This window comes from Sphaerodactylus townsendi, linkage group LG02, assembly GCF_021028975.2.
Source record: "Sphaerodactylus townsendi isolate TG3544 linkage group LG02, MPM_Stown_v2.3, whole genome shotgun sequence".
In the NCBI taxonomy this organism is placed as follows: Eukaryota; Metazoa; Chordata; class Lepidosauria; order Squamata; family Sphaerodactylidae; genus Sphaerodactylus; species Sphaerodactylus townsendi.
The window spans coordinates 143,463,338-143,487,309 of NC_059426.1; the positions used below are offsets into that span (position 1 = coordinate 143,463,338).

The following is a 23,972-nucleotide window of genomic DNA, read 5'->3' on the forward strand; positions in this document are numbered from 1 at the left end:
ACTTAATTCTGGGTATTATCAGTTCTCTTTCCCCATCCTAACAGCAGCCGTCTGGATTTGTGCAGCCACTAAATATTTTTTCTCTTTGAGGCTTGCTAGATATGGTTTCATGAGGGAACATGGTAGCTGGTGGGACCAGGATGTGTTGATCACTACACACTACTGTGAAACATTTCCTGTTATAAGCAGACAGGTTGTACAGCAGTTGCAGGAAGAATCACCAGGCAATCAATTATAACCCATACCAAGAAAAGTTCTGATAACAGCTAATATGTCTTAAGAAAAATACAAAAATGAGCCCTAACAAAATAGTTCTACACTACTTAAGTCTGAAGTAGGATTTTTCATACTTTACTCAAAGGGAGGACTCAATATGTAGGGTGGAATGGCAGAGTGCTCTAAAGGCTCATCTCCCACTGCTCTTCAACGTTAAAACATAGAATTTGCTACCAGAGGATACAGTGATAACCACAGACATAGACAGTTTTAAAAAGGGGATTGGATAAGATAGATTTGTGGAGGATGGCTCTATCAGGGGCTACTAACCATGAGACCTAAAAGAACCTCCGTGTTCAGCTGTAGTAAACCTGTGAATGTCAGTGTCAAGAGACAATATCAGGGGAAGGCCTCAAACTCTGTGCCCTGTTTCTGGATCTCCAGAAGAACTGGTTGGCCAGTGTGAGACAAGATGCTGGAGTTAGATGGACCACTCCATCTAACTCATGGACCTCATGATCTAGCATGGTTCTTTTCTCGGTCACTTGAAATCTTATTCAACTTTCCTCTAGTCTTTTGCCTTCTGAGAGTTCACTAGGTGCACTACCTGCCTACTTACAAGAGCATTTTCATATCCACAAGATGTGAAAAAGTTTCTTTTGCTTACAAGGCTGAGATTCTTTGAAAGATGGAGGCCAATTTTCATGCTTGCATGCATAACTGGAATTTACATAGATGTGAATATACTGATGCACCTGACCTCAGATATTATTATCCACTCCTTATAGGCTCAATATTCACTCCTTTAAAATGGGAGGGTGGGGTTTTGCGGTGTAAACTTTGAAAAGGTATCAGCAAAATAAACATGGAGCTGTGTTTCCCCCACAGAGTCCACCAGAGGGCACTCCTGTAGACGTATCTTTGCCTTCAAAAAAGCACTTCTCCGTCTTGTTCACCAGATGTCCCTGTTTTTTTCCTGAAATTATAAAACTTTATTTTTCAAATTTAAGAAAACATTACAAATCCTGAAAACTCCCAATGCATCCCCCCAGAGCAAAGAAGTTGTGCCATGGCCCATAAGCATAGCTGAAATCAAATGTTGTAGTTTCCATGTGTCAATGTGGAAGGTGGAGGCTGACTGCATAACTCCTTTCAAAAACCCTCAATAATATAAATTAGCAGCAATTGCCAGGCTTAGCTGAGGTACCCGACAGTGTGGTTGCCAAGCAGAAAACAAAACAACAAAAACAGTACTCATCTACAACCAGTTTGAGCAGCCCTTTCTTCCCTGGAACGCTAGATGCCAACAGAGCCATTGGAAATGTCCTGAGATGATAGGCGAAAGAAAAACACAGCCATCTGAAGAACCCAGTTATAAAATGGAATAGCACGCTACAGGCAGAGGGGAAAAATATGACACACACGGGTTCTGAATGTCTCTGTTCATGCTGGAGAGTTGAAGCCTGGCCTGATAGCTCTTTGCATATGAAGTCACTGAACTGAAATTGCTTTGATTCCATTTCCAAAGCTGATTTTAGCGACTGGCCCGTCTATTAACTCGCTTAAGGTTGCAAGCAGCAGCACCACACAAAAACTACATTCTGCACACTTGCAGAAAGCCATCTGGCCAGAAAGACATGGGAAATCAGTTTGCAGCAGCAGGTAAAATAAAAACCCACAAAGGGGCCTTCTAGGAGCTCACTAGCAAGATGCACAAGCCCTGGTGACTTTTAGATCAGGATGGCTAACGGCACACCTTCCAAATGTTACCTCTGCTGGCAGGATGTCTTTTAAAAGATGGTGGAAGCCAGAGTAGATGCAGGCATGACCTGGCAGAGAAGCCCAAAGTAAATTTGCAGCATTAGAAGTGAATTCAACGGTTTTCCTCATAAAAACGATGCATGGGAAAGATGAACAAAATAAATTCAAAAGGAGGGGAAGGGAAGGCTGGGGTGGATAGTTGATTTTTTGTGGTTAACTGATGCAAACTTCAGTGGCATGATTTTCCCATTCAAAGCAACTGTTCTGAAAGTTCTAGAGGTTTGGCACATGATTGGAAGCTGGACATCTCTAACCCAAAGCTGGCCAGCAGGCAGAGGTGATCTGATGAATAGAAAGGGTTAGGCAAGCCATTTGCTGACCAAAGGATGTCTTCAGAGAGGAGGGACAGGCGGCCAAGGAGTTTTAGAGCTCCATCTTGGTACATCCTGCGCCCTAAGATGAACAAAAGGTGAATATCAGACGGAGGCAAAAACTGTGTGATCAAGCATGTGTAGACTCAAAAGGAACAATGCACTGTGAAAGTGAAAGTGACAGAGTCAACATCTTCACAAACAGCCATAATGGCAGTCATGGCCTCTCCAGCAGTCCTTTGCTGCCTTTACACTTTTGCTTTCGGTCTTAAAACATCATCATTTTCCCTAAAGATCTCAACATATCTGTACATCTCTTGCTCATTCCCCCAACATTCAGGAGACTGTCAGCAGGAGAAATTGACAAATGTGAGATACCAAAGAAGAGGGTGTGTTTCTAGCAGTTAACATGATTGATCTTCCATATGTTTTTCAAAGGATCTCACATTCCACTGCCCTGAGATCACAAAAGGGAACAAAACAGTGATAACTGTGGCTTGGATCATAGTTTTCAGTGGACAAATGGGTGAGAGTAAGGAATTTCCGATTCTTCCCTCCTGCTCCAGATCCAACTTGGTTCGCAATACTCCTCCCTGATATTCCCTATTTGGGTGGGGGGAGAAGGGGAGCATGATTTTAGGGGGCCCTTCAGGCTGTTATGACAGCTGGGAGTCAGGAAATCTTGCTTACACAATCATCATTTAGAGTCCAAGCACCATGTTTTGGCCTAGTAACAGCCCCAATCACCCACCCAAAGCTCATCTCATACATGCAATACCAGGAGTCATGAAGTGGAAATTTGTGTTCAATTCTGAAACTAGTTTTCCTCACATTGCTGAAATTGTACCATGGTCCATACACACTTTTCTACCATATCCCCCAAACACCCCACCCCCTTGGGTGTTTTGTTAAATGTAACATCCTACCTGGAAAAGAGTACTATTGATCTTGCGATCCTGTAATTCTTTGGTTTGTCTCGTCAATGTTTTTTCTTTTTTAAAAAATATGTTAGCAGATCAAAATTGCTGCAAACATTTTAAGGATATTTTCTGTGGTCTTTTCACTGCAAAATCATGAACTATCTCTCCAGAGTCAATTTCTCTTACTTGACAAATAAGATAGATTCTCTCTTTCTACTCACAGCTTTAATTTGATTGAGAGAATGACTGACTCAAAGCACTCCCCCCCCACCCCCACCCCCAAAAATTTATGGGAACGTGGAGATTTGATCCCAGGTCTCCTCAGTGATCATACAATATTGTAATCACCACACAAGCTATCAGCAGAGATCTCATAAAGAAGAAGGATCACCACATAATTTATTTCATTGATACCCTGCCTTTCTCCCCAGTGGGGACTGTTACTGGCCTAACAGGGGTAATTAAAACAGCTTAAATCATTGTCTCCTCCATTTTATTCTCGCAACAGCCCTGTAAGGTAGGATAGGTTGAAATCGCTCAGCTGAGCTTCAATGGCATGAGTGGGGATTCAGACCTGGGTCTTCCAGATACTAGTCCAAGACTTTTAATAACTACACCACACTGGCTCTCAACATCAGCCCCTGCAAAACAATGCTGAGGATGCCCATCTCTAAGGGGTCCCATGCGTACTATATGCTCGCCACAGCCCAGTAAAGGTTTGTTTTGTTGCACTCACCTCCTAAATTCTCATTGTGGATTGGATTTGCCGAGTAGAAGATATAGTCAACTGTAGCCCCCATGCCCATTGGCATAGTTGTAACTTCAGGGCAACCTTTCTCAGGCAAGAAATGGCTGTAGGCAGAGGTCAAGTTCATGCCATGAAGGATACTGCCTGGATATCTGGGCAGGAGAAAGGGTTAATGAGAAAGTCATAAACAAAAAAACCAAACACAAACATACAACCACCTTTCCAAGCAAATAGTATCCACAAACTATTCCTATTGTTACTGAACGTCAGAATTCTACAGAAGCCCTCTGAGCAGGAATGCAATTTTATGCTATTCTACCATCAAAGATCTGCCTAGATCATTTTGTCTTAACTGCCATCCACCATACCAACATGGTTACATGAGATGAGGACCACATTTTGCAAAAATGTTATTATCTAATGTTCTAGAGAGATGTTGTTAAACTTAACAAATTGTATAAACTTAACAAATTATAGCAGCACATTGGATAAATGAAAAATATCAAGGGAAGCCTGCTAGTTTACTGAATGCTGCTAGCAGTCTAGCTGGCCAAGTTAGCATATCTTGTAAACAGATGTTAGAAATAAATGCTACAGGCACTTAATCTTATTTGATGCCTTTACTTACAAAAGGGAAGCCAGATTGGTTTCATTTGTTTCACCGCAACCAATCCTATGCCCAAGGAAATTCATGATCAATTGCCATCCAGCTTCTCCAGAAAGTGTCCCTCAACATCTTTTCCTTGGGAAGGCAAACATCAGATTTCTTCAGGGAAAAATCCCACTAACCCAATGAGTCCATCTGCTCTTTCATGAGCTTTGTAATTAGAATCAGACAAGCAATACTCTTGCTTCTGAAGGCAAACTTCCTTTTTCTGAAACATGCTTTAGGCCGCCACCTTACTTACTGGTTATGAGCCATCCTCATTCACAGGCCTCAAACTCCTTCCCTTCTGCTTACCTTGAACACAACAGTTCTGCCTCAGAGTTATTCTCCACAGTGAGCTCCTTAGACCAATGTGCAGGACGTTCTGCAATATAGCAAAGATACCCATTCAAACACAACGCTGAGCTCGCACCATTCTGAACCAAACTCACAATGAGTTGCATAAGGAAGACACTGTTCAAACACCTGGTGCTTAGGTAAGGCACTGAGTGGCAAAATGGGATCGCCGATTGAGTACATCAAGCTGAATACAAACTATCGTACTGATTCCAGCAATACAGAGAAATAGCTCATCATGCAGAGATTATCCAAAAGGGAGATCTTCGGCTACAATTAGAAAATGACCTAACTTTTCTGTCACCTTCAGAAGTGGCTTATAAAAGACAGCCTGATGGACAAGAACAAAATAAATATTAGGATAAGGTCAAAGGGATGAGTAAAGGTGAACAGAGGCAAGTATTACATTAAGTCCTAAAATGGAAAAAGTCATGCCAAAGGAAAATGAGTTCAGACCCATGTCACTTTTGAACTCCATTTACAAATTATTTACCTCAATAATTGTATCAAGGGTTGATAAACATGTTAAAAAATATGATTCACCAAGGTCCAGCAGGCTTTCTCCCAGGCAGACAAATAAAAGACAACATGAGAGTATTGCTAAATGTGGTAGAATATTTTATCAAAACCTCCATGATAAATAACTGGCATTAATCTTTTTAGATATAGAAAAAGCTTTTGATACCCTGGATTGGAATATTATGATAGGGGTATTAAGAGGAATGAACTTTACAAATTGGATAAAATACATTTATAATTTACAAGATTAATAGTAAAGGGAGAAATGATACCTAGATATGAAATAACAGAGACACTAGACAGGAATGCCGCAATTCTCCGTTACTATTTATTATGGTTCTGGAATATTAATTAATGATGACATAAGGGAAGACAACTCAATTAACTGTCTTGAGATTAGAAAAGAAGAATATAAAATTAAAGCATATGCTGACGACCTTTTGATAATTTGGAAGACCCAGAGAAAAGTATACAAATACTTAATGATGAACTAAATGAATTTGGCAAGGTCTCACATTTAAAAGTTAGTAAAGAGAAGTCCAAAATTATTGTTAAAAATATATTTCCAGAAGCTCAGATGTTGTTGGGAAAAAAATCTGGCTTTCAAACAGTTAAAATGGTTAAATACTTAGGAATTAATATATTCTAACAAAAAAATTACCCAAAAAATGGAAAAGAATTATAGAAGACTTGAAGAAGTGGAAGAATTTAAATTTTCTTCCTTATTAGGTTCATCTTCAGTTATTAAAATGAATATTTCACCGAGAATCTTATTTCTTTCCTAAAACACTTTGATTATAAATTCTGACAAACCATTAAACTTATGGCAGGGAGAGCTGGCATACTTTATATGGCAAGGAAGAAAACCAGGGTGAAAATGAAAACACTTTGTGACGCTAAGGGTGGTCTACAACTACCCCATTTAAGAATTTATTTTGAAGCTGCAGCATCCACCTGGCTAAAGGACTGGATTTTATTACAAAATTGGAGACTTTTAAATCTGGAGAAAGATGGAATGACCCTTGGATGGCATGCCTATATCTGGTACAATAAAGAAAAAATAAACAAACAATTTGGATACCACGTAGTTCGATTTGTGTTAAGAAGAGTATGGAATAAATATAGAATGAAAATTATGGATAAATTCCACTCTGGTTATCTCTGCATGAAGCACTGTTCACAAGTCAGTTAGGTATGGAAAAAAACTGGCTTACATACAGAGATCTTCTAAATGAACATACAGAGGGAAATAAGAAAAAATATAAATTGAAATAGCCAGAAAATTGGACAAAAGGAAAACTGAAAGCTTGGTGGTTCTATGCACCATTAAGATGTGTTCAAGACAAAAAAGAATTTGTTTTCTAGAACAAATCTACATCACTGATAACCAGTTATTGGACAATAAAACCATCTGATAGGTAGAGTGTACAGAGAATGTTTGGTTTTAGAGACTGAGAGGGAAGTTAATAAGGAATTCCTGATAGCTTCAGCAAGGAATGTCGGTTACAATATTCAACTCAAGGACTGACAATACGTTTGGGAAAATGGTGTGAAATTCTCGATGAGTTATTATTAAGTATGTACACACACACACACACACACACACAATATGCATTATTGGTATTTAACTCCAGTTAAAATTGCTAAAATGAGTAATAGCAACCAGAATCCTTGTTGGAAAAGGTACTTTCTACCATCAATGGTGGAATTATGCAAAGGCAAAACAATTTTGGAAAGGGATTCATGAGGAAATTTCTAAAATGTTGAAAAGAAAAATCAAATTTAAGCCAGAAGCATTTTTAAGGTATTTTGGACAGATCAATAGACAAAGAAGTGGAAACATCATTTAGATACCTATCAATTGCAGTGAGGATTAAATGGACTAACAAGTGGAAGTCTGAAGAAATTCCTGCAATGTATGAATAGCTGTATAAATCTGCAAAACTAATCAGTTGAGGATAAATGTATTACAGATTTCAAGATGGTGTGGATATTCTGAACAGAGTATATTGAACAAAAATTAAAAAATAAGAATATAGCTTTGAGGTATAAGATTTAGCAAGGAAGATTTACAAATAAGAGTGTAGAATATAAACTGAAATATTTTAAACATAAAAAAGTCTACTTTATCTTTGTTTAAATTATTATTTTCTCAGGAGCAGAAGATTTATATAGTAAGGGAATCATAGTTAAAATTAAGTTATCTGAAGGGAAGTTGGAAGTAATTTACTGTTTGGATTTGTTGTGATGTAATTGTGATATAATTGTGATATTTATATATATAATTTTATATATGTGATATTTATATTTTGAAACTTATTATGTAAAATATTGTTGAATAAATAAATAATTGAAACGGAAAAAGAGTAGAGGTGCAGCTCTTTGTTTAATGGATTTATCCCAAGCCCATAAGAAAGATTTGAAGCTCGAAGTTTTCTTGCCATATCACAAAACCGCTTCCAAAAAATCCCTCAATTCCAAAAGGAGCTTGCCACATAGTATGCAGGATTGCTGCTTAAGAAACACAAGCCAAAGGGAGCGTGGGAAACTCTGAATAGTTCTATGGATTCCGACCTTGTTGCTGGCTCACCCATGACTGCTGACTTTTGCTGACTCCTTGAAATCTGTAATCTTTTGATTTAGAGATATTCTCCCTCACACTCCAGACACACACACTATTTAGTAGCAATGTGGTTTGCCGGAGTCGAATAATCAATACCCTTCCAACCCATGAGGGTTGCTGCTAAATCCTGGCATGGTTCACTGGGACCAAGGGCAGTTTGTTGCTCTGCCTGCAAATGGATTTTGGGCAAGAAGGGAGACCTTAGAGGAGACAGAAAGAAGTGGACAAAACCTTATTTAGGTACCTGGTTTGGCATCCGTCACCCCTTCCAACATGGTGAGCTCTGCAGGCCGTTCACAGGCAACATCACAATAACGGAATTGAAGTAAGAAATCGCGGCTATATTTGCGCCTGTCTGCAGGAAGAAAGAGAGATCAGAAGAGGACAATAAAATTAAGTATTTAAGATGCGTCCAGATCCATAATCCTGAGCAAAACCTTTTGCTTGAGGTGGAAATGCAGGTTTATATCACATGCTGTGGAGAATCCAGGATCAAGTTCAAAGCCAAAGCACTCATTGTTATCTATTTACACAGGTTTTCTTGCCATATCACAAAACCGCTTTCAAAAAATCCATCAGTTCCAAAAGGAGCTTGCCGTATAGTATACAGGGCTGCTATTTGAGAAACACAAGCCAAAGGGTACACTCCTTCATTTATACTTTCTCTCTGAGACTCAAGGCAGAATACAAAATATGAAAATCAAACAAATAAATAAATGGCAAAGATGTATTGTTGAAAGCTTTCACAGCTGGAATCAAATGACTGTTGTGGGCTTTCTGAGCTGTGTGGCCATGGTCTGCAGATGCATATCCTGATAAGATGTGTTTCTCTCTCAGAGAGAATCACATCTTACCATGACATGCCTCTGCAGATGCCAACCATAGATGCAGGAAAAATGTTAAGGGCAAAAACTATCAAACCCCGGCCACACAGCCCAGAAAACCCACATCAGCCAAACAGCAAAGATCTCCAATAAATGACACAGTAGGACTAGGATTACAAAACTAGAAAGCAATGCAAAAATTGTCTGAGAAAATTATGCAGAAAGGCAGTTATAATGGTTGAAGACAATTCACTGAAGGGAGGTTGACATATACACTACAAACATCCACAATTCTGGAAACATACACACTTATAAAAGCATACAAACATCTTTAGAGGATAATGGCCAAAACAGACCTAAAATGTGGAAAGCAAACACATTTTACCATTGCCAGCCATAGGTTTATGTTTTTGCTTAGCTTTTCAAATGCCTAGCTACTCAGATATTCACAGCAGCGTAGAAGATACCACACCTCTACAGAACATGACAAGGCAGTCCTTGGGGGCATCAGAGTACTAACATCTTAGTTCTCTGGTAAGAAAAGAGACCATTTCTAGGGCCTTGAAACAGCCCACTTAGATTAAGAACACTGAGGGATAAGCAGCCGCATCTTGATCTCCATGGAATTATGAAACCATGCAGCCTCTACAACACACATCCCAGCTTTGAATTAATCTACTAATCGACTTCTGAGGGCCAAGTAAAGCAGCCTCTGTCTCATGGAGCTTAGAGATAAATGAAATGTGAATGGATTAGAACTTAGAAAACTATTCTGATATTATTAAAATATCTATTAAGCTTTGGTAAGACCCAAGATACAACAGAAACCATAGCTTAAAAGCAATTTCATTTGGACTGTGCAGTCTATGTCCATAGACAGGAAGGGTTTATACCAGACAATGTACTTATTTAGACTATGAATGTACATTCACGGGTTTCCCTAATAAGCAAAAAATTGTCACCTTGACCATTCCAGGTCAGAAAAATGATACAGATGGGAAAAACCAAAATCTCTTCTCCACGTGCATCAGTAATACAGGAATGAAGCAGAACCCACAACATGTGTGGCTGTGGCACAGGGTGGGGGTACCAGATTCAACCTGTACACTCTGTAACATGTAATGAGGGCCGCACATTATGTAATTCAAGTACTCAACATGAAATCCACCTGTTTACATTAAGCCAGGACAGACACTCATGCACAAATTAAGTGAACTCTTTCACAGCTTTCCCCCTGATAACCAATTGTTTTAAATCAAGTTTCCCACCCTTTCAGTGTTTCCTGTAATAAAGAGGGAAGGCTAGATGTCAGACAAGATTGTAAAGACATGCTTGTTCATGAAAGACAACAATATAATGCAATATATATCTTTGTTTTCAATATGAAGCTCACCTGACTTCTTGATTTTGCAAAGAGTGACATATTGGCAACCATCAGTTATACCTAGACAGCTGGGCCACAAAGGACTCTGCAGCTTCCGCTGATGTGGGTGATAACAGAACTCTTCCTGCCCAGACACCTGAGGAGGCAGAAGGGCCAAACACAATGAGGAAACTACATTTCAAAAAGGGTAAGGACCACTCAATACTTATAAGTATTTTGAGACAAACTCCAGACACCCACTATTTGCAAATGCAATGTTTATATGACACAGACTCACACATGAATTCTCACACCCTTCCAAACCCACTGTAAGTGCACTGTAAGAATGCCAGCATTCTGTATCTTCAGAATAAAGTACGGTATCTTTAAGTAAGAAGTGTGAGGAGTCCCTATGGGGCTTACGGCCAGTGCTTTGAACAGGGCTTCTAACAGGGGAGCTGAGCTTGGGAGTTCAGCAAGGGAGGTCAAGTCTGCATTCTCTGAAAAAGGACATACAAGCAAGAAGAGCCACTGCATCCTTCCTGCGATGGAAACCTGCCCAAATTTAGGTAAGCACCCTCTTTCGATCTAAAACACCTTTAAACAACTAAATCAGTTATGAAGGTAGAAAGCTAGCAGGGAGCAGGGGTTATTCAGTGTTTTGCAGGGAGTGGCCCACTACGAATACCTACCCACTGGGCAGAAATCATGGATATGTGCTTGAAACATAGAGCTCTTGGTTCTCAGCCAGCAGGTTTGTTCTGTCCAGTCTAAGGTTGCCAACTTGCAGAAGCTGAGGGACAGTTTTGAAGACAGGACCTTCTGGAACTTACCAGAACAGTCCCACTCCTATCTGGCCATTGTGTGAGAAAGAATGCTGGAGTAGATGGGCCACTGGCAAGGGCATAGCTACAGAAAATGGTGCCCAGGGCAAGAACTGAAATTGCACGTCCTTCAGCAAGAGGAGGAAGCGGCAGGCAGCACAGTGCTCCTCCAGTTCCTCATTCCGGGGGGGGGGGGGAGAAGGAGTAGGAGGCCAAAGCCAGCCCTCACATGACTCACAGGAGAGTGTTGCCGGTGCTCCCATCTCCTCCCCGCCCCCCTGCCCCACTCACAACGGCTATGGCCATTGGTCTGATCCAGTAGGGCTCTTCTTATATTCTTGTCTTACAGTTGAATGAATAATGTGCCATCAAGTCACAACTACTGATTCATGGCGACCCCTTTCACAGGATGTTCATGGTAAGAGACAAGTAGAGGTGATTTGCTATTGTCTTCCTCTGCACAGCTACCCCAGTCTTCCTTGATGGCCTCTTATCCTAGTAAGGACCATAGCAAACCCTCCATAGCCTCTAAGCTCTGATAAGCATGGATTAAGCCAGCCTATTCAGTCAGCTATCTTGCAATTACCAGGATGTTGCTTTAATCAGGGCATACTTTGTAAATAAAGATGCAGCTAAACTGAGACATTTTCCAATACAGAAGTGCAAAAAAGTGCCCTTACTGCAGAAGCGAGATAAAGGAGGATGGAAGAGGCAGAGATGCCATCCACAAGTCCAGTCCCTCTTGACACCGACTCTTAACACTTTCTCCACCCCTCACCCATTCGCTTCATCATGTCATATGCAGAAGTGTGCCCCCCCATAAGCCCAGCAATCCCCCATTCCCACCTCTCCGTTGGGGGAAGGAGAATACAGAGCTTAGCTCTGTTGTTTTGAAGATAAAGCTCAGCTCCACCATCCTCCCAAAAGCTGTGGTACAGTTTCCACACAGATGGTAAGCCCACAATGACTCCTTATTTTCCTGTTGAACCAAAAAAGGATTCTAAAAATCCAAGAAAGGATTTTAAGCCCTTCAATATAATCTGAAGGGGGAGTAAAGAAGAATGTGCAGTTTTCCCACTGACAAGTGCCGCCCCAAGCAGCTTTTACATATTTGCATAACTTTTCCACAATAGAGGTGTAGGTGATTTTCAGAGGGTTCCTGCTCCTTTCAGACCATAGCCCCACACAGTGCATTTTGCAAAACAACCAAAATCCTTTTTTTAAAAAAAATCACCAAATTTACAGACACAGAGTTTCATTATTTAGTCCATTGTTAAACTGGAAAATATTTTACCTTCTGTGCTTGCTTTCTCTCGGAATTGAAGGATAATATTTTTGTTTCAATACTTCTGTATTTTAATGGCCCTGGCTAGCTCAATCTAATCAGATCTGAAAAGTCAAGCAGGACTGGCCCTGACTAGTGCTTGGATGAGAGTCCACCAAGGAAGTCCTTCACCACACAGGCAGGCAATAGTAAACCACCTCTGAATGCTTCTTGCCTTGAAAACCCTATGGGGTCACCATAAGTTGCCTGTGACTTGATGAGACTTTACACACACACAAACTTCCCTGTCTGTTTTGTCCACTTCTCATATAGTCTTGTTTTGCATGAATGGGCTTAAATAACAGTGCAGTAAGCTCCAGATGTACCCTAAATTTACCCGTTCTAGTCTGCACGTTTGGAGATTGTTTATTCAATGTTGCCGTATGTCAGAAGCAACACATATTAGTCTGGACCTGAGCTTTTTCTGTGAGTAGTACATGAACAAACTGAAGTGTGGTTTGTAGTATAAAAGTAATGAACCAATTCAGTTTCATTGTATACAGCAATCACAGGCAAAAAGGTGATACCAGTGGTACAAAGAAAGGTAAGGATACTAATCTCAGGAGCTATAAAATCTGCAGACACTATTATCAATTCAAGAGCTAAACCAGTCCAAGAACATTGACCCATTATCCCCCATCTCCGCTTACCTTCCAGGCTGGCATCCCGTGATAGTACAGCTGGCCATTCCGGATAAACTGGTATAATGGTGAATCAGGCACAGAATTAAGGTCCCCACATAAAATGATGGGGCAGTAGCTGCCATCAATCAGCTTTGCAGTCTTGTCTATCTCTGCCAGGAGCAGAGCCATCTGGGCCAGTTTGATATCTCCCCGATGGGGATTGTACAACACGTGAGTGTTTGCCACACACAAGGGGTTGATTGACTTGTCCCCCATGCTCTGAGGGAAAAAGGGCTGCAACAGTAGCACCAGGCCAACGTTGTCTCTGTTGAGGATGTCCAAGCCAGGCCAGAAGTATTCAACAGGGTTAGCACTGATCAACTGGAACTTGCTCTGCTTGTAGCAGATGGCACAACCATCTGTCTTTCTTCCTGTCCGCCGCTTGTATATGCACACAAAGCCTAACCAAGCACAAAAGTACTTATTACTATTATTATTTCATTTATAGTCTCTTGTTCTCACTGGGACTCAAGATGGTTTATAATGATGATAAAAACTATTCAGTCAGTCAGCAAGGGGATTAACAACTGTAACATTTGACTCTAACAGCAAAGATTCCTTGCTGACAAGACCAACCATGTAGGAGAACTTTACCCCACTAGAAATAATTTCTTGAGTTGATCCATTAAACCACAGCTCTGTTCTCCTGAACAATTAGGTTTTGCACAAGAGAAGCACAGGGGCCTTTCTAGCAGCCTTAGGCAGACCATTCTATAACTTGGGAGTCCCCACAGAGAATGCACATGAACAGGCAGCTGCTAATTTCACCTGGTTGCAAGGTGACACCTTCAGAAGGCTTGGCAAAGATGAGCAAAGCTGTTGAAGTGGAACACAACATAAGAGGCAGTCTTAACTAAATAACTGAAAACCCAACTAAAGACCTAAATAATTAAAAACCTAAATAACTAAAAACCCAAGATCATAACTCTGAACAAACATAGGAGGAAGGGCCACTGAATTGAGTGGAACTAACTTCTGAGAAAACAGGTACAAGATGGCTATGTCTCTGGCCTGTTATGCACAAGGTGTCTGCTATGTGGTGGAGGTGAATGTCTGTTGCAACAAGATTTCTTATGAACATTATTTCCTCAAGCCCCACTTTCACTTCCCATTCTCTCCACGGAACACGAGACCACTTCTAGTACGATTTTAATTTGCTTCACCACCAGAGTGGGACAGATTTGTCAGTGAGCAGAGCTTTGCCCCAAACATTTTTTTCCTTTATCCACAGCTAGTCTTCCCACTCCCTCATGCTGCCATCCATGCCTTTTCCCTCGCACCCCCTTCCATGTTGCCAGCTCCTTCAAGGCACAGAAAAGAAGCTCACTCACACAGGCTTAGCCAAAATACACTGATTTCTACAATCTCATATTGATACATTGAGATATCAATATACTAACAGAGAGTGCTTGAAAATAACAAGCCTCTCTCTCCTCCTAGGGGGCCAGCAGCAAGGGGAGGGGGGAAGGGGTAGAGGTTCTAAGATATGGTTTCCTTCTTCAGTGGCATGTGGTCCAGGGAATTGCTTTGCGTCTTTTAGTTGGGATTTGCCTTGTTCATTGGGGATTATTTTGGAAAGAATATCAATGTAACTGTAATAACAGCAATACTAAGTGCAATTTAAAGGTCTAAGTCAGCAATCTTGACTACTGGGTATAATGAGATCTGTTCCTTTAAGAATTAATTGATGGGCAGAGTTAGGGGAACCAGGCTCTGGAGAGTTCTCTGCAGAAAAGCTGCATGGCTTCTGCACGGGCCAAAATCACCAATTTTGTCCCAGTAAAACAGTTGGGGGGTGGGGGAGCCTTCGCACAGGCGATGCTGCCAAATTGATGCAGCAGTGCTCTCCACCATCCCCCAAAATGGTGTTTTTGAACTTCACTCCCTGAGGTTTTTGGAAAATGCCGGCTTCCATCCAGTGCCAAGCAAATGGTACCGGCTGGAAGGCAGCGTATTTCCCGCACCGCTCCTGGATGCCTCCTACCTCCTCCTGCCACTTTGTGAAGGCCAGGGGACACACCTCCTAGCCTCCGAACCCAGAGACGTTGCTCTGGCCACAGGGGTGTGTCCCCTGGCCTCCACAAAGCGAGGGAAGGAAGCAGGAGGTAGGAGGCGTTCGGGGGAGGTGCAGCCCATGTGAAGGCTGTGCTGCTGGCTACGCAGCCAGCAGGGCCGTTCGTGCGAAGGGCCCCTACTCAGTTGGCCATGCAGAAAAAGCCTAGGAGTGATTGTTGTTAGAGTATGTAAAACATCACTGGGCACATTGTGAGCAAAGGCAGATGAAAAGGATCTAAATGACAGTGCAGCTGGCTGATGCAAGAGGCAAAGGTCTGGACAGAGCCAGAGTAAACTGGTTCTGGCTAAACTACCTGACCTTTAAGTTGATTGGACAATACCTGTATAAAAGACTGAACAGATGTGATAGCAGTGTTCGGTCGGATTTGTGGAGTTTGAGCGAAGCATGTTGTCAGTCTGTTCTATGATTCTGTAAATAGTTTTGTATATAGCTGCACTATAGAAAAAATTCACTTAACCGAAGATTAACTGCTTCCTGTGGTGTTTTTGCCTATCTTGGTGGTGCAGCAGAGTGCCACCTCTGTATTTTCTGTTTCACTCTTGGTAACAGGCCTTCCGCTGGCCAAGGGTCTACTCGCTAACAAATGTCTCCTCATGGGTAAACAGAGAAATGCGAGGAGACCCCATTACAAGCCCGCTGTGAAGTAAAGAGCCCCAAGGTAAGTGATCTATGCATAATGGGCCTCTGTAAACAAGGTGGAACAATGTGCAGACCCAGTTCTCCAGATTTTTGTTTTTATAATGAACAGCCAGTAAATATATATATTGCTCTCTGGAAATTTGAGACAAGCCAAACACATCCAACTTTCTTGGAAGAGAAAGTGGAAAGCAGGAAGTTATGTCTAGGTTTGGAGCTTCCTTGCTTTGACACAGAAAATTCCATCTAAAAGTCACAAGACACCATTGTCTTCTCAGACCAAAGGAGACATTTCACAAATCTGTGTGTGAATTCAACTGATGAGGTTTTCTTCCTTCTTGGGAGGCTGCCAATCGGGGACTGGCTTGGCTGGAATGTGCATGTTTAACCTTCTCTGCCTAGTTGTTATTCTACACGAGATCTCTATTCCATCATCCAACATCTTCTTCCCCATAGGAAGAAAAGCAACCCATGAGGTGGGGTGGGGGGAGTGAAGAATCAGCAGAAGGCAAATAGATTAAGAACCCCCACCCCACCCTATTTCCAACAGCATCTTGGCATGACTTCTCTCATTACTAAAAGACTATTACATACATTTTCTATTTATTGCCTACTTTGGCTATCAGGATAATAAAAGCCACAGATGGATTGGTGTGATCCAGTCCTGTTCAAGCTACCAAAGGGAACAGTCTACTAAAGAGTGGTACCCTCTAATGAAGTAGAGAGGCTCTTCGTAGTCATGTGTGCTATGAAACCCAGAAAGTAAAGCAAACCTATGTGGCAGCTAGCGAAACATTCCGATTAAGACAAATGCTCCTGAGTCAGTTTCGGAATCTTAGTTATACAAAGGGAAGTCATACCCATTGTCACAAGAGTTGGTTCCAGCTCTTCCCAATAGTGATTCTCCTGAACTTCCTGGAGACAAAGAATCTGGAAAGAAATAAATAATGCTATTTAGGAACTGCTCTTCCAACTGCCCTAATTTCATCTGCTTCTGATTTAATATGTTGTCTATGCTATTCCCAGGGTGGATGAGGGACAAAAGAAAGACTGTACAGCAGGGATCTGCAACCTGCGGCTCTCCAGATGTTCATGGACTACAAATTCCATCAGGCCCTGCCAGCACGGCCAATTGGCTATGATTGGTGTGATCCAATCCAGGGGCTGATGGGATTTGTAGTCCATGAACATCTGGAGAGCCACAGGTTGCAGACCTCTGCTGTACAGGATATTCAGGGGTAATGCTTCTATGTCTGGGGAAGTTTTTACTCTGTTCCATAATTGGCTAATTATAACTAATTATACAAATAAATGTATGCAAATTTACACAGTAATAACAGTTAGAATTCTTTTTCTTCATGCAAAATGATGTTTTGTTAAATAACTCACACATAAACTCTATGGGTCCTCCTTAAGTCAGCTGCAACTTGACAATACTTCACACAAACTTTGCAATTCTGCAATTTCACAACTCGCATAGTGACCAATACAAATAGACCCAAATGATACTCACATCAGGATCCCAGTGCTGTATCTCCTGTAAGAGATTTGCAAGGCGATAACTCCAGTTCAAAATGTCTGGATGGCAATGCATGTAGAGATGAGGACTCTGTTCTATCAAGTCTTGGGCCAGAATATTGTATGACATGACTCTGAATTCAAATAAAGACTCAGCCTCTGAGTCTGGCTCTGGGATACAAGCCTGAGAGGAAAGATCTTCCCAGTCCCTCCACAGAATCTCTATAAAACAAAGAGAGAGGAAGACAGATATCAGATATATACCAGTAATTCCTGTCCCATAACTCCTTTCTGAGCTGCTGAGTGGAAAATATTGGTCATCCTCCTATTCCTTGAAGGAACTGGAATGGCAACATGCCCATTAATGGATAACTCTATAACTCCATAAATACCAATTCACTTATTGTAGTAGGAGCTCTGACAAGCAAAGGCCTACTTCACTATATAATATTTTTGCTGCAGCCGGACAGAGGGCTAGCCATGACCCCCATGGTCATTCTTCAGGAGCTAGAATTCTAGAAAGGTGCTCACTAATACCAAGCAAGAGCATGGATTCCTTTCCTTAAAACTATACAGTGAAACGTCATCCACATCCTAGCTGACAATACATCTTGAGTAACTCTCGGAACTATTTTGCCACACCAGTTTGGTCACAGCTGGTCATAAAAGGTTTCTGCCAGTGTTTTATGAATGATAAACCTTTATAAATTATAGATTATGAAGAAACTCCAAGAGCTAAAGTTAAATAATAGATGAAATTGGGAAAAAAAATTCTTAAAATAGCTGAGGAGTTCAGTTATAGAATAAGACGTGTGCCCAAGGTTGTGGAATCTTACTGACAAAGGATGTTTCAGGCACAACTAAACATACATGGCAGAAACAATACTCCCATGTTAGCACAGTGATGTCACAGCCATAGGATGAAATACACTTGTACTGACCATGATACGGTATCTCTGTCGGGAGTGGCTGAAATTGACCTGTATTATGAAAAGGCAACACTGCTCCCCCTTCTGTCACCACATCAGTCTCCACTGCAGGACTCCAAGCTAACACAGCAGAGTCTTCAATCCACACTTCTGTAGACAAAGGCACACCATCAACAATCTGAGGATCAGTCTGAGTCTGAGTCCTTAGTGCTGCCCGTGCAGCATTGTCCTCTGTGGACTCTCTTTCCTCTAGTGGTAAATTTGCCAATGTGGTTTCTACAAATTCCTGTAGTACAGAAGTCATTTCAGTCTGAACCACCTGCTGCTGCTCCTGGCCATCAGACTGTGGGGCAACATTCAAATCACTTAAGCTTGTCATCAATAGCTGTGGGCCTTCCAGCCACTCAGCAGGCTTCTCTGTTTCTGAAGTGCTATTACTGGTGTGTGGGCCCCGAGCTCCCTCTTCCAGCCACTCCTGCAGCAGGGCTTGCCGCTCCTCCAAAACTGAAAGGCCGTCTATATGGGCAGCTGTGCTCTTCACTGGAAGCACACTTTTTCGACATGTAAAGAAACCATCTGCAAAACAAAAGAAAATCAAAGGCGGTTGTTGTTTAAAACCCAGCAGTTTCATACAGGTAGCAAAATCAGATGCAATGAAGAACTATTTAAACTCAATAACAGAGTCAACAAGAGGAATAATTTAGATAAGAGTTGGTATGATGTGGCAGACAGGCTTTTACCTTCCCCAGAAAATGAAATAATCTGATTTTACTATTTGTTCTCTACAAATGTCTAAGACAGTCTTATCTTTATGTGGATTTGATTCATGATTTTGAAATTTGGCAACACCAAGCCTTTTTTCTGCTCTTCAGTCAAAGTATAACCTCAGCTAGAGATTTCTACTGCTCAATACACTAAGAATTGCTTGCTGATATATTATGCTCTCATGCATACCATGTGCATTCACAGTTTACAATGTTGTTTCTTTAAAAGTGCACATAAATTACATTCATATTCAAAATTTGCAAACCAGACTAGGGTGCACTGTTAATAAGGTAGATAAAGCAGGAAAAAATGTTCGTTAAGTTCTCATAAAATCGTAAATGAGAAATGGGACATTATTAAATTGTACAGAGTTCTAAAGGCCTATATTCTTCAACCACCCTCAGTAAGGATGCCACTGAACTAATGGAAATAGGTAGGCAGGCAGGCAGGCAGGCAGGCAGGCAGGCAGGCAGGCAGGCAGGCAGGCAGGCAGGTAGGTAGGTAGAGGTGGAATTTCTTTTTCTTCCCTGGTTAAGGAGACATGGCCACAAAGCCTGCTGCTGCATACACAGCCTCCTCAGCTCAGTTTTTCCTCAATAAAAAAGAGCAGTGCAACACTGTTTAGGGATTGTCCCCTTAAAATTAGAAAGGCACACGTGACAGCACTGGACAGCTCTTTTGAGCCATAAATGCTGTGAGGACTTTCTAGGTCAGTGATCTGAGGTTAAGAGAAGTACCCTAAATGACACTGGATTTGAACCAAAATGAATATGACGATACAAGATTTCATGTATGACAGGGTATTTATATCCCACCCTATCCCAGCAGGGCTCAGCGCGGGTCACAACAGATTAATAATAATTCATTACAACATTTAAAACAAATAATCATACAAAAATTAAAACAACAATGCTGTACACACCCAACAATAACTGTACAATACTAAGTTGTAACAGAAAACAGATGGTGGAAACTTAGTCCCTTCCAGATCATCCTGACATCTTCTCCCTCCCCCACCCCACCCCGCCCCACATGGAGGCCGAAAGAAAATGACTATATTTTGCGCAATCCAGCTGGGGGAATTTAGCATACAAGTGACAGTGAATGTATCTATGCTACAAAGATATATCTTCTTAGAAAGTACTAGGCTTCTGGTTCACAGAACTCTAGTTCCCTAGAATAAGAGAAAGGGAATAAGCAGTTTAGGTCACTGGTAAGTATGCCCTCTATACATTGTTTATTCATTTTGGTTAGAGAAGGGGGAAAGAGTTCTATCAGAATACATTTTGTATAAAAATGCACGTAGGCCTTGTCATCGTTTGTTTATATGTTAACTTTGAACCACTCAAAGGTACATAGAGCTGCCAGCTGGGAGAATGTGGGTGGCAAGACTGGGGAAACGATCATGCAGAGAGCTGTGATGTCACTTCAGGCTTGAGTACCCAGATGCTCCAAGAATTCCTCTGATCTCTACAGTAAAATCCATGGAGATTAGGGGAATTCCTAGAGAGTTGCAGATGCTATGGAATCCTCTCCCCTATTTTTGCTCCCACTACTTCATTAAACAGGGTGGGGTCCACAGGCTTCCCACTACAGCAGGCAAACTGATAAACTTAATAAGAGTAGATCAATTCATTTCTTAAAGGGTTGCTTTCTATATTGGTTCAAATATTCAATTAAATAGAGCTTTTAAAAGCAATTATTAAAATATGAAAAACGGGGGAGGGGGGAGGGAAGATTAGGGACAGAGATCAACTTTTTGTTGCAGGATAAGACCCTCAGCTATTCAATACATATTTATACACTACAAAATGTTGTGATAGTTTTAATACAAGAAAGCATGGAGAGTTTATTATTAAGTTTCGTGGCCACAAAATTAGAAAATAGGTACACACTACACCTGATCTAAGCCAAAAGGCCGAGAAGGTAATTACAATACAAAACTGTGGCAGATGACAATTGAGTCTAGCTCCTAAGCTTTTGGGCTGGTTCCTAAAGCACATGTAAGCAAGGCCTGGCATAAGAAAGTTTCCTTAAGAGTATAAATCAAATTAGGACTTTGGTATCCTAGTTTTCACAAAGCACGCTTCGTTTAAAATAAACACTTCAAAGATGTTATGGGCAAGAATGTCACAGGAGACTATGTGATACCTGCGTTTTGTAAAGCACATACAGAATATTTGAAACTTATTTTTTTTTAAAGCTTACACTAAGCATAACAACTTGCCAGCATGGTTTAAACTGCGGAACATTCCCGCCCAGGACAGTTGGCACTTTTGTGAAGCACCCATTCCCGGTATTGCAAACTGACCTCAAGAAGATTTACCACTTTATGAAAGCATCCAAGATATTTGCCTGCTTCTTGCACACGAACGCAAATAGCTGCTGCAGCCTGCCTCTCCCCTCACTCCCCTGGCCTATTATGGGCGCTCCAATACATGGGGTGCAAACAGTGCTGACTCCCAAGAAAGACAGTTTGCAGTTGCGATTTCTGAGGGAGAGTTATTTACTCGGCTGGGGAAGGGAGCGGGGGGAGGGAAGGGGAGGTTCTCCTGCCACACACAAGGCGCCCTTCACGAGGAGGGAATAAGCGGCGGTGTTTACACGCTCCCCGGGATTCCTGTCAGGCCGTTCGCCGGCTGCCCTGAGGTGAGGCGAGGCTAGGCCAGGCCGAGGCCTGCGAAGGGAGCGCGCGAGGAGCCTCCCCTCACCTGCAGAAAAGCCGCCTCAGAGGTGCGCTTCTGACTCCAACCTGCGGCCGCAATACGGGCCCCTCTGGGAGATGGCGGCGGGGGAGCGTTACCTCGTAAAGCCTGCAGGAGCTTCGCCGCGGGCAGCAGCACGTAACAGAGCACCGTCCCGATCATGCCGCCCGCTCCGCCCCTCCGTGCTGCCCGCCTGGTGGCTCCGCCTCGACGAGGGAACCGGGAATTAACCGGGGCGAGCGCTGACTTGGCTGTGCAGCTGCCCGCTGAGCCTGGCGGGGATTCCTTCAGCTGCTGGGCTGATCGCGACGCCAGCCGAGAGTAAACTCGTGAGAGTGGAAGTGGGGAAAGCGTCCCCTTTTGGCGTTGACCAAGGAGGAATTCATCCCCGTATGACCCTCTTGGTCCTTTCTGCACATTGCAGAACAATGCACTTTCAATGCACTTTTAATGTACCTTGCAGCTAGATTTTACTGTGCTGAAATAGGAAAATCCACTTGTAAACAATTGTGAAGGTGGATTGAAAGTGCATTATTCTGCATGTGCGAAAAGGGCTCTTGTCTGGCCCCTTTCACACTTTCAATCCACAATATTTTGCAAGTGAGTTTTGCTATTCCGCATAGTAAAATCCAGCTGCAATGTGCATTGAAAATGGATCGAAAGTGCATTATTCTGCATGTGCGGAAGGGGCCTCTATGGCGTTGTAAATCTGAAGTAACGCCCACCTTCCTAGTTTGTTTTGCACTGGGAAGCGCTTATGTTGGCATCCATCTGATCTGTCGAATATTTCCATTGCTTTGGCTGTGGCTGATTCTGCACAGGCAGCACCAATATGGGTTAAATGAACCTGTGGTGCAGAGGCCAGCCAGGATCGCTGGGATCCCAGCAGCAGGAACCACTCACACAAGAATCCCCCACCCCAAGAATCCCTCCCACCCACTTATTGGCACTCTAATGGTGGCCTGTTGGGGAATCCACCATAATGGTGGAATCCACATAATGGTGGGAGTGGGAATAGTTCACACAGGGCAGGAAGCATCTGAAACCCGGGTTGAAGTTTTACAAGTTGCTAATTTAACATCTTTCATTTAACCCAGGATCACACAAATATAACGGGTTAGAAGGGGGGCGGAGTTCTGCAGGAATTTCTTCCCCTAACACTTTAAAAAAACTCATTATATTTGGCCTGTGCAGAATCAACCTGTGTTTAATGAAAACGCTAAGTATAGTGTTCCATCATTGAGCAAAACAGTACCCAAACCATTGCCCCTTTGTTCAAATGTTTGTTGTGTGGAGATTCTGTATTGCATCAGTACAGTAATTACCTCAGATTCATTATTCTAAATTAATTTAAGAAGGACCTGGATCACAGTAAGAGGCACAGATCAGTAGGGTCCTTCACAGAATTAAATAAGCTCAATTTTTAAAAGTCACAATTTTATTTTAAAGGGTAAAATAAATTATGGTTTATTTTTGATTTCAGGCTTTTGATGTTTAAATTCATATTATTACCCTGCTACATTTATTATTACACAGTTGCAAGGATTAGGAAGAAAACTTTCAGATGTTTAACACAAATATTTTCCTTTCTTTAAAGATCTCCTGAAATTTAAATCATAGTTGTGTCACATATTCTGATTCTTTTTATTACTGTTATTATTACAGATTTCTAGTGTACACTGCATGACTCACATGGCCCTTGTTTTATTAAATTATTTCTTGTTCATCTTCATGCTAATTTATCATTATCTGAAAATGATCACCCTATCATAGCTCCAGCCTTGTCTTTATTTACTTGTATTGGGACATTCAGAGTTCAAATTAGGTACTTGTAGATAACAATACAGTCTGTATAAGATAGGAAGCCCAAAAAACAGCATGCAAACAGATACCAGATCAGAATTACAAAGAGTATTTGGGTAACTTTTGACCAGATGAAGAGTTAGACTTGTCTAAGAACACATTTTGTTTCCGTGAAGTTAGGGTAAGAAGAAGAAGAGTTGGATTTATATTCCCCCTTTTTCTCCTGCAAGGAGACTCAAAGGGGTTTACAAACTCCTTTCCCTTCCCCCCCTCACAACAAATACCCTGTGAGGTAGGTGGGGCTGAGAGGGCTCAGAAGAACTGTGACTAGCCCAAGGTCATTCAGCTACTGTGTGTTGG

The 23,972-nt window shown here is 41.8% G+C and overlaps 1 protein-coding gene across 2 annotated transcripts; it reads right to left on the bottom strand.

Moving 5' to 3' along the window:
* Positions 1-1,184: 1,184 nt before the first annotated feature.
* On the bottom strand, positions 1,185-21,989 carry ANGEL1 (angel homolog 1). Of its 2 annotated transcripts, none has more exons than XM_048486462.1 (10): positions 21,908-21,989; positions 18,352-18,915; positions 17,406-17,632; positions 16,753-16,822; positions 13,147-13,580; positions 10,379-10,505; positions 8,406-8,516; positions 4,978-5,047; positions 4,005-4,168; positions 1,185-2,430 (listed from the first exon to the last, which is right to left on the bottom strand). In XM_048486462.1, exons 1-10 carry the CDS (start codon positions 21,969-21,971, stop codon positions 2,228-2,230), a joined length of 2,034 nt encoding a protein of 677 aa, XP_048342419.1. In that variant the 5' UTR covers positions 21,972-21,989; the 3' UTR covers positions 1,185-2,227. The 2 variants fall into 2 exon arrangements, with proteins under 2 accessions (XP_048342419.1, XP_048342420.1); XM_048486463.1 differs by having other exon boundaries at positions 21,816-21,989.
* Positions 21,990-23,972: the final 1,983 nt, after the last annotated feature.